The sequence below is a fragment of the Xiphophorus maculatus genome, chromosome 18, assembly GCF_002775205.1.
Source record: "Xiphophorus maculatus strain JP 163 A chromosome 18, X_maculatus-5.0-male, whole genome shotgun sequence".
Taxonomy (NCBI): Eukaryota; Metazoa; Chordata; class Actinopteri; order Cyprinodontiformes; family Poeciliidae; genus Xiphophorus; species Xiphophorus maculatus.
In genome coordinates this window covers 7,267,955-7,285,292 of record NC_036460.1, presented here as the reverse complement: position 1 = coordinate 7,285,292, position 17,338 = coordinate 7,267,955, and the positions used below count along the sequence as shown (strand labels likewise).

The window sequence follows — 17,338 nt, the reverse complement described above, 5'->3', positions numbered from 1 at the left end:
GCTGAAGTAAAATCCAGAACTGAACTCAGTACCACAGAACCTGGACTTTACTGTCGCTGTTGTTTTTATTTTATTTATTTCATTCGGCTCCATGCTGCTGTCTCCTTTTCTCATCCCTTCTCTCTATTTCAAAAGCTTTTCCCACCACTAAATGACTGTGAGGTCATTCATCTCAAACCTGAACAGCTCACTGTGAACTCTGCAGCAAGGGGATGAATAAAAAAAAAGCTGAAATTATCAACTTTAAACAAGAAGCACTCTCTGTAGCCTCTTTTTCCTGACTTTTCTCGTTATTTTTTTAACTATGAATAAGAATAAAGCTCATAGTTGTACAATTTTATTAGCAGAGATGAAACATTTATCAGCCTGTTATTCATTAAAAAGTGGCTTTACATTTATTTTATAGTAGCTTTTGAGCCAAAGGGAGGATAACGTTTTCAATCACATTTCTTTGAAATTAATCAAATAACTGAATTTGCGATAAAGAAACATAGTCTCGCAATATCGGCCCTATATGAATACGCTGAATTGAATTCAACTTTGCATGATTTTTGTTTAGAAATATCTTAAATTAAGCAAAAAGGAAATGTTTGTACAATATGCACATTTTAATGCCGTATTTATCAGCTTGAACACCCTAATGAAGGGGCTTTTAGTTTGAAAGTCCTCACAGTGAGAGTCAAATGCGTGCAGAAAAGTATAGCAGGGGCCCCTCCCTCTCAGTCCATGAGGCTGATTTGGCTCCAGATATAAACACAGAGCTGCTGTTCTTCGCTTCTCCTCACTTTCCTCTCAAGCTGCGCGCAGTTTGCTCCTAAAGACCAAGGCGGAGGGAGAAAAACACCAGGAGGGGACGATTCCTGGCGCATTCCCAGGATGGAGGTAGAAACTATTTAAATCTCTGTTCTCTTTACAACCCGATGTTTTTAGACATCCAAGTGGAATTGAAATGGAAGCATTACATCACAGGAGATCAATGGTTGAAGTTGCAGTATTTAAAAATACTGCTTTCATATATTTTTTGGAAGAGTTAAGATTGTTTTCTTTCAATATTTAACAGTTTTATAGGGTTGAAGAGTTATGGATCAGTGGGAGCATATAGGATATCAATGCTTTTCACATACTTTTTGGCTTCTTATACAAAGCAGCACATGAAATCCCAATAATGACACACACATTTAGGGGAGAGAAGATTTACTAAAACTAAACAAGTTGAGATGCACAGTGAGTTTCAGACTAATCTTGTGGCGCATTACCAAAGCCTAAGTGGAAGTAAAAGGAGATGACAGAGCATCTTTTATGAATTGCTCAATTTACTGCTCTTCCTCTGAAGTGCAGAAGCTGAAACAGAAAAGCTGTTTCTTCTGAGCAGAGGAAATGTATGGCTTGCTCACTGTTTTTGGGAGCCCCCTCCCTGTTTAAAAAAAGAAGTTCCCTCAGACTTTTAACATCACTCTCAAGAGTTCCAGGCTACGTGAAAAGTAGGAAGAGAAACACCCAATTTCTTTCCTCCACAGCACATTAGGAAGTGCGGAAGTAATCTGCAAAACTGCTCCCACAAAGCAAAAACCACTCAGTTTGAGGTTAAGGCTCTGCTTTGCTTCTCCTTAGACTCTGAACTGCATGTAGAAGCAGATCTGAGGTGGGTTTAAATTTTATTCGTAAAGTCTTTTTCTGATGAAGATGTGCAAATTATGCCTGAACCATGGAGACCTTCAGATCTTTTTATTGGGGTGACATACAGTATGATTCATAGCTGTTCTATTGTTTGAAGGATGCATAACTTTTGTTTTCATTAACTAATATTGAGAGGTCAACAAATTCTCCCACCTGAGCTGTGGATGTTTGCAGCTCCTCTAGAGTTAACATGTGCTACCTCGCTGCTAGCCTGATTCACTGAAGAGCTGGTTACACAAAACTAACATGGAGGGACTGTCATAATAATTAAGGATTTTTGTTGATCAGAAGATTTTGGATGTTTTTCACAGTTTCCATCCGAGTAGTTTAAGTTTATCAAACGTGACACAATCGACCAACCTTCTTATTTTTTCTCATACTGGAACATCGATGTGATTCCAAACAAACTGGACATTTATAGAGTGTGGAGTGGGCACCTGAGGATTTTCCACAGGGGCAGATTTCATGCTGTGGTGTTTTTTCTTCTTCTTTGATGGAAACACTCCACCACAAGTGGGGCAGAGAGTATTTTGGAGATACTTTGCCAACCATCTGGCGAGCACATTTATTATGTAATGCATAGTAAAGTCAATGTATAACAGCCAGTGCCAGCTGCACTGCTAATGAGTTAGTTTTTCCCTTTTCTGCTCCGCTGCACTACGTCATGCGAATTGTGTCAAAGCACAATTATAAACAGGTACCGTTAGCTCTCCTCGCATAATAAAATTTCTTCATCACTGGAGCAAATAAGACTGTATTTTGGGATGATTCATTTCAGGGTTACTCCTTTAACTTTGAGAAGATTAAAAACAATACCTAACTTTATTGAGCTGTGGTGAATCTCTGCAAAATCACACATTGACATGAACCATCCAGCGATGTCATATGACACTGATGTTTCCTGTATTTTGTGAGATCGTCTTGTTTTTTTTCTCTCCCGCTCTCTGAGAATATTTGCAGACTTTTGTTCACACATCTTAACTGTTTTCTGCTCTGATGTAAGCTGTGGAAAATGCCCCAAAGGACACAATTACATGCTTTTTCTCAAACTCTTTGTGTTTTCTCTGCAGTATTTCTCATGCTGTCTACAACAGTTTCCCAGAGTGATAACCTGAAATAGCTTTCTGTCTTATTTTGCTGAACACTTTTGTCACTTTGGTCCTGTTTCACTGATTGTTTGCATTCCATGTCTCCAGACTGGTCCAAATTTGCACAGCATAAAAAACTTTAAAAAGATAGCACCAAGGTGCTTTTACCAAACATACAAAGCAGTAAAAGAAGATGGTGCAGACTTTGAAAACACATGTAAGCTTGGGAAGCATTACCATGTGGCATAAAGTGTGTTCAATTTGTTTTTCAACCTAATAAGGTTGAAAAAATGGTTGGCTTGGCTTGACAAATTGTTAGTGTAAGCTTCGAAGTAAAGTCTCAGAAATAGTTTATTTACATTCTGCATTGCTAAGTAGCTTAAATTCTGCAATGTTATGATGGGATGTCTCAATTTCTTGTCTCAAATACTAATCTGAGTGAGTTAAGGTGAGGCAATACACCCAGTCTTCTCATAAAATCACTACCATGTACAGATTTGACAACTCAATAACTTTACAGTGTATTAAAACAACACATAGCAACAGTATTATAAGATCTACATGGGGTCATAGTATTTTGAACGTGCAGCACCTTCCTCACTCACCAACGATGCTCTCTTCATCATCCATTTTACACGACAACAGAAAATTGTCCCATTTGAAGTTTTTTCTGGAAAGATGAGATGATAGCAGAGGAGCTTGTTTGTTGTTGTTGTTTTTTCCCACAGATAATGTGTCTCATGTTATACTGTGAAGGCATGGTGATAGTTTTATCAAATATGTAAGAAACATATCTTCTAAAAGTTACATGCTGCAGCTTTGAAATGGATCCGGACTTTTCCCAAGGACAAATCAAAACAGTGGCAACAAACAAAAAGGCATGCAGTAGATAAATCAAGCATAAAGAACTCAACAGTCTTGGCACCTAAAACAGAAATAAACTACTGTGGTGTTTTTTGTTTGTTTGTTTGTTTGTTTTTCTTTTTTAGTTTTTCCACTTTATGCCCAATCATTGTTTTAAAAAAACTCAAATCTTTAAACTGCATGATCTTTTATTATTCTTTCTGTTTTTGCATGATTTTCAGTTTGTTTTTTTCTGCTTTTTCTACTAAAAAAAAACAACAAAAAAACATGTGGTGCTCTGTCAGGGCCTGCTGCTGCCACTGGACACTTTAAGAGCCCCAAGCAGCATATGGAGCAGAAAGATACAGGAGGTGGGTTATGAACAAGATAACCAGCACAAGAAAAACAGCCGTGCTGCTGCCATACATGAATTAATGCAACAGAATGAAACACAGTTTCATTTAAACATAGAGTTTATATGCATTATCTATCAAAATCACAATTTTTGGATGAACAACATTGTTGTCATTAAAAATTTGTTTGGATTTGAGCTACTTATAGCCAGTTCTAAGTGAATAAATAGGTTAATTTAGTCGGAAAGAACCCCTGATAATTCTGACTAAGAGTAGGTGGAAATGACGAAAACAGACTTTATAAGTTCATAAATTACTTTCAGATCTCCCTACAGAGCAGTTAACCCACACAACCTGCACCACCCTATTCTAATTTTGGCATATGGCCATTTCTTTTCCTTTTTTTGGCAGAAAGGAGTGTAAAGATAAAGGCTGCAAGCTGCTACTTGTTTGCAAACACCATTTCACCTCCGGGTCATTTTTAAGATTTTAATGAATCAAAACCTACCACAAGTTTCTGCATGTATATATATATATATATATATATATATATATATATATATATATATATATACACTTTAAGAGCCCAAAGTGTATATCCTTGGCACAGCCAAGATACTGCGCAGAACCCTCAAGCTCCCAGGCCTCTGGTAGAGGACCCGAGCTCAGAGGATAAGAACCACCCGCGGTGGGTGAGAAGGGAATTTTTTTTTTATTTATATATATATATATATATATATATATATATATATATATATTTATCCTTGTTGATAAAACTTTTAATGAGTATAAAAGGACACTTTAGGTCATTGTGGTCTGGATGAGCGATGCCTTTTGCAGGTGTAACTTTGATGTTTTGTGTAATCAGTGTGCAATCCTAAGGTTTTCTTACCACAAAACTTTGACATTTTTCTCCGATGGGCGTCTGAGGGCTGTATGGGTGCTTTTAATCATTTCTATCTGTAAACTTTCAGTTTCAACAAAGCCTATAACCCTTTCACTTAAAAATTTAGTGATGGTTATGGGGATAAAACACTTAAATTTTCAATTAGAGCAGGATTTGTCTCTAATATTAGTGGTTGTGAGTTTTTAAAAGACTGTCTTTTGGAATAAGGCTTCTTCCTCTCTGTGGGGTTTTTTCACCTAAGTCAATGTGGATAATGACACTCTCTCCTGCTCACCAGCTTCCCATACTGTTTATACTTATACCAAGGGATGAAGTGCTTTTCCTATGGTGTCTGTTTGAAGTGTTGCCTTAAAATACATCCAGTCATGCCTCCATTTATCTCAAATGTTATGAATTATCCTCATAAACATGTGAGTATATGTAAATATCTAGTTTCACTTTTACATTAAAACTATCCAACTTGTTCTTGGTGTGTGTATATGATCATCTTGTTTCTATTTTCAGGTCATCACAGTTACTTATTCTTCACTTTGTGATTTATATATATATATATATATATATATATATATATATATATATATATATATATATATATATATGTATGTATTATTATTTGACTAGCATACAGTACCAGTCTGTGCTAGTGGCACCTCCCTGTTACCTCAGGGCCGCAGACGCCCATGGATAAGTTTCGCTCATCCACTGGTGAAGGACTACATTGTAAGAACTGTGGAAAAGAGAAATTTTCACTTGAGGCCTGGTTTAAAAACACCTCATGTTTTCCTGGAAAGGCAGTAGGCATTAGAAGTGCCAGTTTCTCTGAAAAAGGTGCTGAGGCCAGAAGGAGTTGTTCTCTGTCATTGTTTCCCTGCGGAAGGACTTGCTGAAATGCGAAAGCTGAAGCTGCAGAGACCATATGAAAGCATAATGCTCTGTCTGCTAATCTGAACAAGATCTGGCTGAGCAATTGTCTGCTTTATTTCATTCTAACTAAGAGATTTCCAGAGGGTTTTAATTTCAGAGAAGCATCCACGATCTTACAGATTATCATCAGGCTCATGATAGATTGTGTAGTTGGAGGCTCTTTGACTGCTGGTGGATATGTTGATGTCTGCTGAGCCTGATATCATGTGCTTCTTCCCCCCCTGCCTCTGGGAACAGGAATTGCAGTAAGAAAAGAAAGCAAACTTTGTGTGGACCGTCTGACTCTTCTTCTTCTTCTGTCACAGCTGATGGTCACACAGTAAACCTCGTGCTTTCATTCACAGTCTAGAATTAAGATATTGGTTGCACACATCATTAAATATTTGCTATGTCTATCTGAATCTAGACATGTCGGATGCTGATCCGAGTCATTTAAAAATAGGTATTTACCCACACCAAGTCCCAGTCCAATGTTTTGCTGAAAAGTCAGATGGAATTCTGGATTCTTCTTTCTTTGTCTAGATTTTGCAGTATCAATGCTTAGCTAAGAAATCTACTTTAATGTTCTGAAAACGCATCACCTAAGCCCCACCTATCTTTAGCTTATGTTTCTAAAAAGATGCCACATTTTGACACATACAACTACAGTATTAAGGTTTACCAACTCACCTGTGGGGGCGCTGCACCAAGAACCACTGAAAGAAGCAACACGAAAACTGAGCAACAATATCATCCTTTATGAAATGTAAACAAAAATTGAGTAGCATCAGATTTTAGCAGTTGGAGGATTTCTCTTTTGTCATTGGTAAAAGACCACGAGCTACAAAATAAACACCACTCGCATGGTTTTTATTTTGTTCTGATTTTATTTACCCAAATTGCTACAGTCCTCTTCCTGCTTTTAGAGCAGTCTCCTGTCAGCCTGGCATTATCTTTTAAACCTCACCAAAGTTAACTTTAACCAAAGTTTGACTTTTTTTTTTCAGTCTACATTAAAGTTTGATTCCACATTCACACTTACACAAATGAACCGGACATTCTAAGCAAACAAACTAGAGTTTGATTAAAATGAACGTTTTCCCTCGCTCTGATAAATATTTTGGTGTGACACAGTTGCTAGGTTAATTGTAGCATGTTTGCTATGTGTTTTGATATGACTTGTTGATAAATTGCCTCTTTACATATTTCAATCCAGTTCCACTTATCTATGTGAACAAAATGAAAAGATTGTTCTCCACAAATTTTATGCCTGACTTTGTGCTTTATAAAACATAAAGATTAGTGTTTCAGCTGTGTGCAAACCTGACAGACATAGTCTGATTTTTATTTATTTACCTGCATTTAGCTATTTTTTTTCCTGGTAAAGAAAAGTTTTTCCGTATCATAATGCTGCCTCCACAACTCCCTTGTCTGATGGCGTGTTGAGCATGATGTTCAAAATTTAGATATTAGCACTTTTGCTAAGCTCTGCTGCAGTTCACATGACTCCACTGAATGCTTGTTTGGCTTAAAGAAGAATTTCAACCATCTCCTTGTTTAGGCATACTCTGTTGCTCCATATGCTGTATTACAGCATGCTTCAGATGTGGTCTAGGGACACTCGGAGGAGCAGAGGGGTTACAAAGCAGAGCTGCTTGAACAGCTCTGGGGCTTTTTCCCAGGCCTTACGCCCCCAAAAATAGTCTGATCTGATCTGTCTTGTAGAGAAACATAGTTTCCCACTCTTTCACAGCCAAGCTTGGGGTCCCAGCTGAGTGAAACGTGTGCGGTACTGATAACCAACTCTTTATTTTTCCATTTAAGGCCCATTGTTATCTGTTTTGTCTTCTCTGGGGCAAAAATAGTAAGTGAGATTGCCTGTGAATGCAGCCCAAGTAATGTTTCATGTTTCTCTTAGATGAAATGTAAAATGTATGCCTTTTACTTTACATGACTGTATTTTACACCATGTTGTGGGCAACTAGTTTGTTCACATGGAAATTGTGAAGAGACTCATGCCATGGAAAGTGAATTCCCCAGTTGCTCACATGTAATTTAAAGAGGCTTGTGGGGCATCCCATCCACGAAACATTTACTTTTTATCTGAAAAGTTTGTTTGCTTTCAGACAACTTACCGTAAATTGCTGATTCCCACTTCTATTGTTAATGATAATCTGACCATTAGGATAAAGCTTTTTTTTAAAAAAAAAAAAAAAAGAAGAAGAATTTGAACAAAATATGCATATTTTAAATGTGAAACTACCCACATCAGTGGATTGACTGACTACTGAACCTTTGTCCTGTTAGTTATGCCCTCCATTAAGTGATGGCTTTACTCTCTGAAGATTTAAATTACATCATGACCATTGATAAGGAGAATTACTGTGCATGCATTTACTATTTGTTCAACCAAAAGTTAGATTTCAGATATGGAGCTTCTCAAAAGACTGTTACCAAGGCAAACCAGACGCCTGATGTTCTTTATAATTTATTAAAATCATCAGAAGCTTGGCTTTTCTATGGCTCCGTCACTCCTGTTAAGTTTGCAATCGAACATGATATGTCAGAAATCTACAAATTGATGTAAAGCAACCGCACTCAATAATATCATATCAGTCATATCTCTTTCAATTGCAGCTGCAAGTGTTTTGGGTTATGTCTCTGCCAACGTTGCACATTAGAAACCAACATTTTTTTGCTCCTTCTTTGCAAAATAATCAACTCATGCAGATTATATATCAACTCTGTAAATTTCATTTTTAATTTTTGCCACATAGAGTGTCTGGACTTTGGCTAGGCCATTTTAACACAGTAGTATGCTTTGAACCTCCAGACCAGTTTCATGTTTTCTTCTACCTCTTCTAGCATTCATTTTCTTCCATCCATCTTCTAATCAACTCTAGCTTTCCTGTTTCTACTGAAGAAATGCATCCCCACAGCATGATGATACCAATACCATGCTTCACCAAGGGAATGGTGAAGTGTGATGTGCAGATGAAGCTGGTTCTTTTATCAAACCTCTGAGGCGTTCACCGAACAGCTGCTTTTATTTTAAAATTAAATTATAAAAATGGTTAATTTACTAATTAGGTGACTTTTTGAGGTGGATAGTTGCACTGGATTTTATTTAGGGGTATCTCAGTAAAGGGAACTGAATAACGTTTTTTTCTTTTTTTCACTCCATCCAGTTTAAAGTCCTTGTTTATCTTTTCCCACCATTATAGATGACGAAGCTTTTCTTCACCCCAGACATCTCTCCGGCGACTAAAACAAAGAGCCCTGCTTCCTTTGGCTGTGCAGTTGTGATTTGGGTTTTCTCTGAATGCGTTTGTTTTGGAAGGACAGGAAAGAGTTAACAATTGGAGCTTACAAAATAACGAGGTTGGAGGGCATCTGGTAATTACTGCTTATCAAATATGAGGCAGGAAAGTTTAGGAAAAAGTTTGGATGTGGAGAGGAACAACAGAGGAGTCCAAGCAGACGTTTCACTGTGTTTGGGTGGAGGGAGTTTGGTGGTGAGGTCATGCTGAGAACAAGAGAAGCAAAAGAAAATAAAGTGTTGCGATTAACCCGGTATGTGGGTTTGTGACGCTTGGGAGATCCATGTTTTCCTGGGCATTGGTCCAAACTGTGCCCAGGGGAAGCGGAGGGAATGACAGAGTGGAAATGCCCACTCAGGAAACATGACAGAAGTGGCAGTTGCGAGCAGAAAGCCACGAGTTTCTTAATGATGTATAAAAGTGAAATGGAAATGTGACATAGTGTGAAAGTTACTGATTGAAAGGGAGTGACCACACAAGCAAGATGCAAATCATTTAATGGCACCATGATGCATGAGAATTTCCACAAGCTCAGAACAATTTGACTACAAACTCATGGAAACCAAAAGCATTAGCAGTTTAAACGTGTTATCTACGACAGAGCGGGGACAAGAAAACAAAAATAATCAAATTAATAGAAGAAAATCATAAAATTACAAGTCATAATATTCCCGCTATATTCTTGTAATATTACGACTTTATTCTCAAAATACTGATTTTATTCTGGTATTATTTTAACTTCATTCGTGTACAACTTTATTCTTGTAATATTATGACTATATTCTCAAATTCCAATTACTTCATTTTTAAAAATATTACACTATTTTATAATATTTATTTTCATAGTACAATGACTTCATTCTCATAATATTACAACTTTACTCTTGTAATCTGCAGGAGTTGATTATTCTTGTTAATTTTTTTTAGTATGCTCTAATTCTCCATTGTATTATAGAAATAAATGAAGAGAGACTAAATTTAACTTATTAAAAAAAGGAATAATTAGTTTTATTTTATTAACAAATTAAAAAATTTTAACATTCAAAAATAACATTCTTTTTTTTTTTTTTTAGTATGGCCTAATACGCCATCGTATTATAGAAATAAATGCAGAGAGGAGAAATTTATGCACATTCTACTCTGACGCCAACTTATCATTCAGGCTCAGATATGTGCAGAGTTAGTGACCCTCAAAGTTAAGTGCGGAGGAGGGCGGTGCAGAAATCAGTTTGGGAATAGCGGGAGACGGAGAAAGTGAAGAGGCCGAGCAGTGATAACAGCGTGAAGCAGCGAGGACATGCAGGTCCCTGCTGTCACAGGCTGCAGCATGATGCTGACCAGCTGCAGGGTGAAGGGCTCACTTCCTGTCTCGCTTCAAGAGAGTTCCTCCAAGGACGGCGCCGAAACCCGCCAAACTGCTGCTAGAATCCTTTCTTGTTTTCCCCTCAGTCGCCTGATGTCTGCATTTCTCACTTTGCTTGCTTTTTCTTTTGACGGAGAAGAGGAAGTGAAACATTTTTATTGAAGAATATCAGCATTGTTTGGTTTTCTGTGAATTCAGTCAAAAATGGTTTATGTCATTGTCACTTTTCAATCTGACATTTGGATTTTGTCATTCATCAAACATGGAAAAATGTGGAAAAAGACTATTGTACATTTCAAGTAAAACTTACGCCACAGTTATTTAATTATGTCAGAACTAGCCACTTGCTAATTTCCTGTCCCTGATTCTAGTTGCGCAATTGAGAAACTTCAATCTTCTTTAGATGAAAATATGCTATGTTGTTGGATGTTGTATTTGTTTTTTCATGTTGAAAGATGATGTTTCTCTTCATCTTAAGCTTTCTAGCTGGTTCCTCCCTCTGCAAATCCTCTCCATCTGGATGACATTCTCATTTCTAGGTGAAAAGTTAGAAATGAGAATTTTACCTTGTTTATGGTGATCTAGTGATAATGTGGGTTAAACCAAAGCTTGTCTTTGTTTTAACTTCACCATATATTTATGGTAGATGTTAAATATGCATTTGAAACATGCAAACTGAAAGAAAAGAAGGGAGCTTAAAAAAAAAGCTAACTGGTCACAAGATGGTCAAACTTACTTTGTTTGCTTAAGTATTTGAAGATCAGCCTCTTGGGACACAAGACAAATGTGAAAATATCCCTGAATTTAGCTTATTCACAAACAGTTTTGATTAATTTTACTTTAAAATTAATTAAAAACTTAACTAAAAATCCTATATTAATCCAAGATGAGCCTCTTCTGTTACACATTTAATGTAGTTACCCCTAATTCTGACCTAGAATGATTTTCTAACAGAACTAGTTTTTTATTATTATTATTTTAATAGAAAAACAGTCACTTTATCTTAAGTATTTAAATAGAAGGACAAGACATCATTGGCAAACCTTCCTTGAAAAAAAGATTCTTACTCTCAATTGTGACTTCTCGAATGTAGACACTTTCTCTAAGCTTGAATTTAGCTTTTCTGCAGAAGCACCCAAGGTTGTTTTCACAATATGAGCAACTAAGTCCATGTTAGTTGTTCATATTGATTAAACATCAGATGTTTAAAATCAAGTATATTAAACATAAGACATTTAATATATAAATTGAAAGGAATGGGACCTAAAATGGTCCCTTGTGGACTTCCGGTAGCCATCTATTTTTAAGTAAAACACCTAATGCTGTCAATTGTTAAATAATCCTGATGGTTTTGTATTGAACTCTTTTTTTTTTTCCAGAAAGATTCTCCATCCAAGCCGTCTGTGGCTGAGCTGGCCGGAAAGTTAAAGGGTCACATTATGCCAATGCCCAACTTAAACGATGAGGTAACCATCTAGCCAAACGGTTGTTTAATAAAAACATCTTCAGTATTCTGACTCATAACCTGTTTATACTCAGAAGATTTTCTGCTTTTTTTCCCCTCTCTTCCTGCAGTTGCCTTTTCGAGGACGACCTCCTTGTTCTCTAAAGTTGCAAAATCCTTCACAAGATAAGGAAGTGTCAGATGTGGGTAAACTTGGTTCCTCTGTTGATTTATGTGCTACGGTCAGCTTCCTGAATTTTGAAAAATTTTATGTTTGTCTCAGTCTTCTCACAATGTGTTGATTAAATCAAATCTGTTCTTTCATTCAGTTTTAAGCCTGTGTTTAAGAGTACAATGGATTTTGTTGGAAAAAAAAAATTTAGGCTATAAAATGTAGATTTTTTTAGAGAAACCATTTCCATTTTCAAGACAAGTATCTAAATGTGGCATACGCTACACCTATTTACAGTGCAAGGAAAAATGTGGCTTAAATTAAATTTATGAATCGTAACATTATGAAGAATAATGCACTAACACTAAACAATAAGAACCCAAATGATACTTCTTTACAGATTCATTACTTTCCTGGGACCATCATCATTTTCACATTATTTATTTTCCATTTTATTTATTTACAGTGAAGCATACATCTTTTTCAGCAATACACATCATGTTGTATTACTGTTTATATGTATTTAAGTAAGTCCTTGACATAATCAAGTTCACTTTTTGAGTATAAACGTATTTGATAGACCTGATTTGATCTCAAAATGTCCAATAGAGGACACAAATCATGGATAAAGTCAAATCTTAAACAAAATGGAAAGCAGTTATTTTGTTTGGAATGCCAGACTTCTTTCAGCCAATCCTTTGTTTGAGCAACCTGGGTGGCATTTTTGGAAGCTTTTTTATACCTTCAAGCCAGGGTAAAGTCATATTTCCTTCCGAGAGTCTTTGAGTAAATCAGTCGTGCATTTTTCACAACACACCTCAGTTACTGTAAGTCTATGTGCAAGGAGGGTATTAATCAGTTGGTTCAGCTTTTGACTGGCTCCAGGAAACAGCATTTAACTCCGGTTGCAGCCACACTCCACTGGCTTCCTGTCACCTACAGAAACTAAAATTAAGATTTTGTTACTTTTTCAGGGTTATTAAAGTTTCATTTGGAGCAAAAAGGCCAAGTATGCAGACTTAAGTTTACTCTGTGCCTTTCAACTCAGCTGCAGCTTCACTTTTTTTTCTTTTTAACTTTGTATGCTCACTATTTATTTATCTCTATTACAGTATTGCTTTTATTAACTAATTTTACTATTTTTTACACATTTAATTTGATTCCTATCAATATCTTCATTGTTATTTTTGTAGTTGTATTTAATCACTTTGGTGCCTAAACTCACTTGAGATTAACAATGTTTCTGTATTTATCTCTGATGGTGACAGTTTTTGTTTTCATTTTTTGCCAGACATCTGTCTCTCCCACCACCTTCAAAACAAAAAACTCCTCCATCATTGAGAAACTGCAGGTACAACCTTAGATACTTTTGATTGTTTTACTGTGCATAATCCACTACAGGAAGTGAGGATGTTTAAGTCATTACTGCCCCCTACTGGTTCATTAGCTCATGACATTTTGGGAAGAAAGGGGTGGGCCTTTTCTTCTCCGATGCCACAATCGGCTCAGATTAATAGTCTAATGAGATCTTGGGCCACTGAGGCTCTGCTGAGCCTCCAACTTTAGACCCTTTAGTTAGTCGTTCCCACAGCGAGCAGCCATGGGACAAAAAGGCTGCAGATTCTCCCTCTTCCTCTTCTCCCCAGTCCAGGTAGGACACATCAGCGATCTTAAGTCAAGGGTTCTTTTAGACTTTTAGATGCACATAAAGAGGGAATGACATGCAGATCAGTGAAGTGTGATGGAGAAAAAAAACATCCTAAAGCTGAATGACTGTAGATCTTGAGGACTAGAGTTGGGCAGCCCTGTCTTTTGGGAGGCAGATGATTTCTCAAATTGATTAGTCAGGATTTATTTGTTACTGGAGTTTGTTTTGATAGTCTGCTTTAAAAGTGGGAGGAATCAGAAGAGCAAGGAAAATAATGCATTTTGGAACCTTGTTTTTTTGTATTTGTTTATCATCTACTTTTGTTGAAATGCTCAAATTTTCATTTACTCACTCTCAAATTTGACTTCCCAGCACAGAATTACATGCAAAATCCCCAACAGATAATCACACATCATTCCTCTTCGCAGGCCAACCTCGCTCTATCCCCCACAGCTCTTCTGCCTTCACCCAAGGGTTCAGATGTGAAGCTGCAGCCATCACAGTTGTCGCCCTCCACGCCCTGCACGCCCCTGAGCCCCACCCTGCGACCGCTGCATCTGTCCAGCGAAGATGGGGATCCTGTTAGCTTTGACAGCCCACCTGAAGGGACCCCGCTGCCGAGCTTTAATAAGGTAAACCCATCATCAGGCATGAACAGCATAGATGGATCTAGTTGTTGGTGCTCTGATCTACCCACAACATATTTATTTTTGATCCATTATGAGTCCTAGATTACTTGTGATCTCATTTGAATTGTTGTATTTGAATTTTTGAGACAAACTGAGCCAACAATGAGTCGAAGTATTACTCACGCTACTTGGTGAGTGAGTTGTGACGACACAGCGAGGCACATGCATGTTGTCCTCACAGACACACTTCTGATTGGCCAACGTGCATCTTCTGTTTAAGCAGGTCTGAGATAAGCTAGAGCAAGATGGTGGATTGAAGAAAATAATCCACTTAGCCTAGTTAGAGTCCCTGGCTGCACTTTGTGGTGTTCTCACGCAAACCGCAGTGAGATTTCTGACGTGACCGGAAATCATATGAAGAGCAAAAACAACTGCTGTTGCACTGAAGATGAAGAACATTTCATTTTTGTTTTAGAAATGACAACTAGACAAAGAGAATCAATGCAATGCTACACAAAATTCACGCCTTTGAATGTTTCTGTCTTGTTTGTTGTTAATTTTATATTTTAAATACTCCTAAGCTATGCTGGCTTTTCCAGATTTAAAAATAGATCTGAATTGGTGCTGAAACAAAACTCTGGAGTATTCATAGTTAAGCGATATTTGAAGACGTCAACTAAATTAGTAATCAAGCACAACAAAAAATATCTACATTTTGCGTTTAGCATGAAAAAAACTTTATCTGAAAATATGTTCTACCCTGACCTCCTCAAGTGGAGTAGTTTTAGCTTCATCTGGTTCATAGAATGTTAAAAAAGTCTCTCATTAAGCATCTTTTGCACTCCAGCTTTAACCACTTAATCCAAAAAAATATATTTATATATATACATATATATACACTTTATTGATGTTAAGTGAAGCAAAAGGAGTTATGCTATTCACACGTTTATGTTAAAAGTATTTTTTAAGCTCCAGATTCATCTTTTTCTACAGGAATTCTAAAGGAATTTTAAGTATAGAAATATTTATTTTCTTATTTTAAAAAATGGAAATGAATTGTCTCATGTATTTCTAATATTTTATAAAATAATCAAAAGTGGATATAAGAGAAATGTGCAGAATGTGCCAATTTACTTATCAGATTGCTCAATTTCTTGTCAGAATAATTGGTATCTATTCAATTACTGAAATAATCGTTAGCTAGAGCCCTAATATGAGTACAGTGATGAAGACAGTTATAATGTGTTTTCAATTTTAAAGTGAGCCAAGTTATAAAATTCCAAGGTCTGTCATTTTATCACAATAAATACAGCTATGTTAAATATCCACCCCTAATTACACAGCTTTTAAACTCTCTCGTGGCTCTTTCTCATCTTGTCCACACAGACCCGTCCACGATTATCATTCAAGAGGCGTCCGCCTACAAGACAACACAGAAGGTCAGCTGGAGAGGAGGCAGGTGCTACAAGTGACCATTCCCCCTGTGAACCAGATGCCCCGAAAGAAAATGGGAACAAGGACCAGGTGTTTGAGAATCTAATGGGGGAAGCTGAATCCAAGCAGCTGAGCAGTGTAAAAGAAGCTGAAAACAAAGAGGAAGACTTTGAAAAGATTGAGGCCGAGGTGGCACAGTCTGACCCAGACGACAGACAGGATCTAGAGCAGGAGGCGGAACAAGATCTACCTGCAGAGGCTTTGCAGGAGGGACAGGATCCTTTACTGTCTGACGAGCAGAGGGAGGGGGACGTTGAAACAGAAAAGGGGCAGGACGAGATGCCTCAAGTTGCAAAACAAGAAGAAAACGACAATATGTGAACTATAAAAGCCTTTTCTTTCTGGAAAAAGAACATACAAATAGGTATATGAATACATGCATTAGGAGAACTACCCTATTTAAGAGATGGTCTATTTAAAATATCTCCACCATTTGATTTTAAAGGACTCTGCCGCCCTCTACTGGTTGTCTTTAGAACAGGTCTTTCAGCACTGGACAGTTGAGAAAAGCAGCTGTTTGGAAAACAGCTGTGGAAACATGGAAAGAAAAATCCTCACTTATACCTGATCATGGGAAATATTTGTTAATTTTGCAAATCCCTCTTTTTGCTGAACTTTTTTTTTAAGTTCAAGACTTTGTTACGAGTTCAGCCCCACCCCTCTGGCCTGTTTTGTATGCAGTACAGAGAGTAACATTAAATAAAAGGATGGATAAAGGTATAAAATACCAGAGACTAGTTTAGTGCTCTTTTGTATGTGATGATAAACTGAATCATTTAAATTGACTGTCCTTAAAAATACTGTATATGTTGGTTTGTGTGGAACAAAATGTACAGATGTTCTGACCCTTATGAATATTAAACTAAAAGTATTTCTAGAATCTTTCAAATTACAGTGCCCTAGACAATTATCAAGACTCCTGATTGTGATGGATGAAAAGCCTTAAAAACCTTGGATTATTATCCTGCTGATAGACTCAATGTCATTTCTTTGGTAGAGTTCACTGATTTTGAAATATCAAAGAGCCGGTGATGATGCACATTCTATCATTGTCCCCAAGGCTGTTGGAAGAGAAAAAGGCCCACTGCATGCCAGATCCTCCCCTGTACCTAACAATGGGCAACATATTCCTGTTCGCTGTTGCCACAGTAAAAATTGGAATTACAAGCACCACTTCAACCAAAGTTTTGAAATCAGGGAACATTTCTCCAACTGAAGTGATCAGAAATCAGTAAGACCTCCTGGATAGGAAGATGCAACCAAGAGATAGACAGACCCACACATTGACAGGTCCTTCACTTTTCCTTGCAGTGAAAATGATGTCCTTTTTCAATGAAATTATCATGTTTTACCAGTTTTATTTTAATATCAGTATTTTAAAGAACCTATGACGCCACGATGCACGCCGAGGGTCTAAATCGAGGAGAATAGCCCCGTTGTATATCGATCCTCCACTACATTGGAAGTGAGGTAATTTTTAACTCTTTCCTCCTTTGC

The 17,338-nt window shown here is 37.1% G+C and overlaps 1 protein-coding gene across 4 annotated transcripts; it reads left to right on the top strand.

Annotated features, from left to right (window-relative positions):
- Window positions 1-749: 749 nt before the first annotated feature.
- Window positions 750-16,751, top strand: LOC102231144 (capZ-interacting protein). Of its 4 annotated transcripts, XM_023351962.1 has the most exons (7): window positions 750-882; window positions 10,933-10,993; window positions 11,838-11,920; window positions 12,030-12,101; window positions 13,362-13,421; window positions 14,147-14,350; window positions 15,734-16,751. In XM_023351962.1, exons 1-7 carry the CDS (start codon window positions 877-879, stop codon window positions 16,160-16,162), a joined length of 915 nt encoding a protein of 304 aa, XP_023207730.1. In that variant the 5' UTR covers window positions 750-876; the 3' UTR covers window positions 16,163-16,751. The 4 variants fall into 4 exon arrangements, with proteins under 4 accessions (XP_023207730.1, XP_023207732.1, XP_023207731.1 ...); XM_023351964.1 differs by lacking the exon at window positions 10,933-10,993 and having other exon boundaries at window positions 754-882; XM_023351963.1 differs by lacking the exon at window positions 10,933-10,993 and having other exon boundaries at window positions 754-882; window positions 11,834-11,920.
- Window positions 16,752-17,338: the final 587 nt, after the last annotated feature.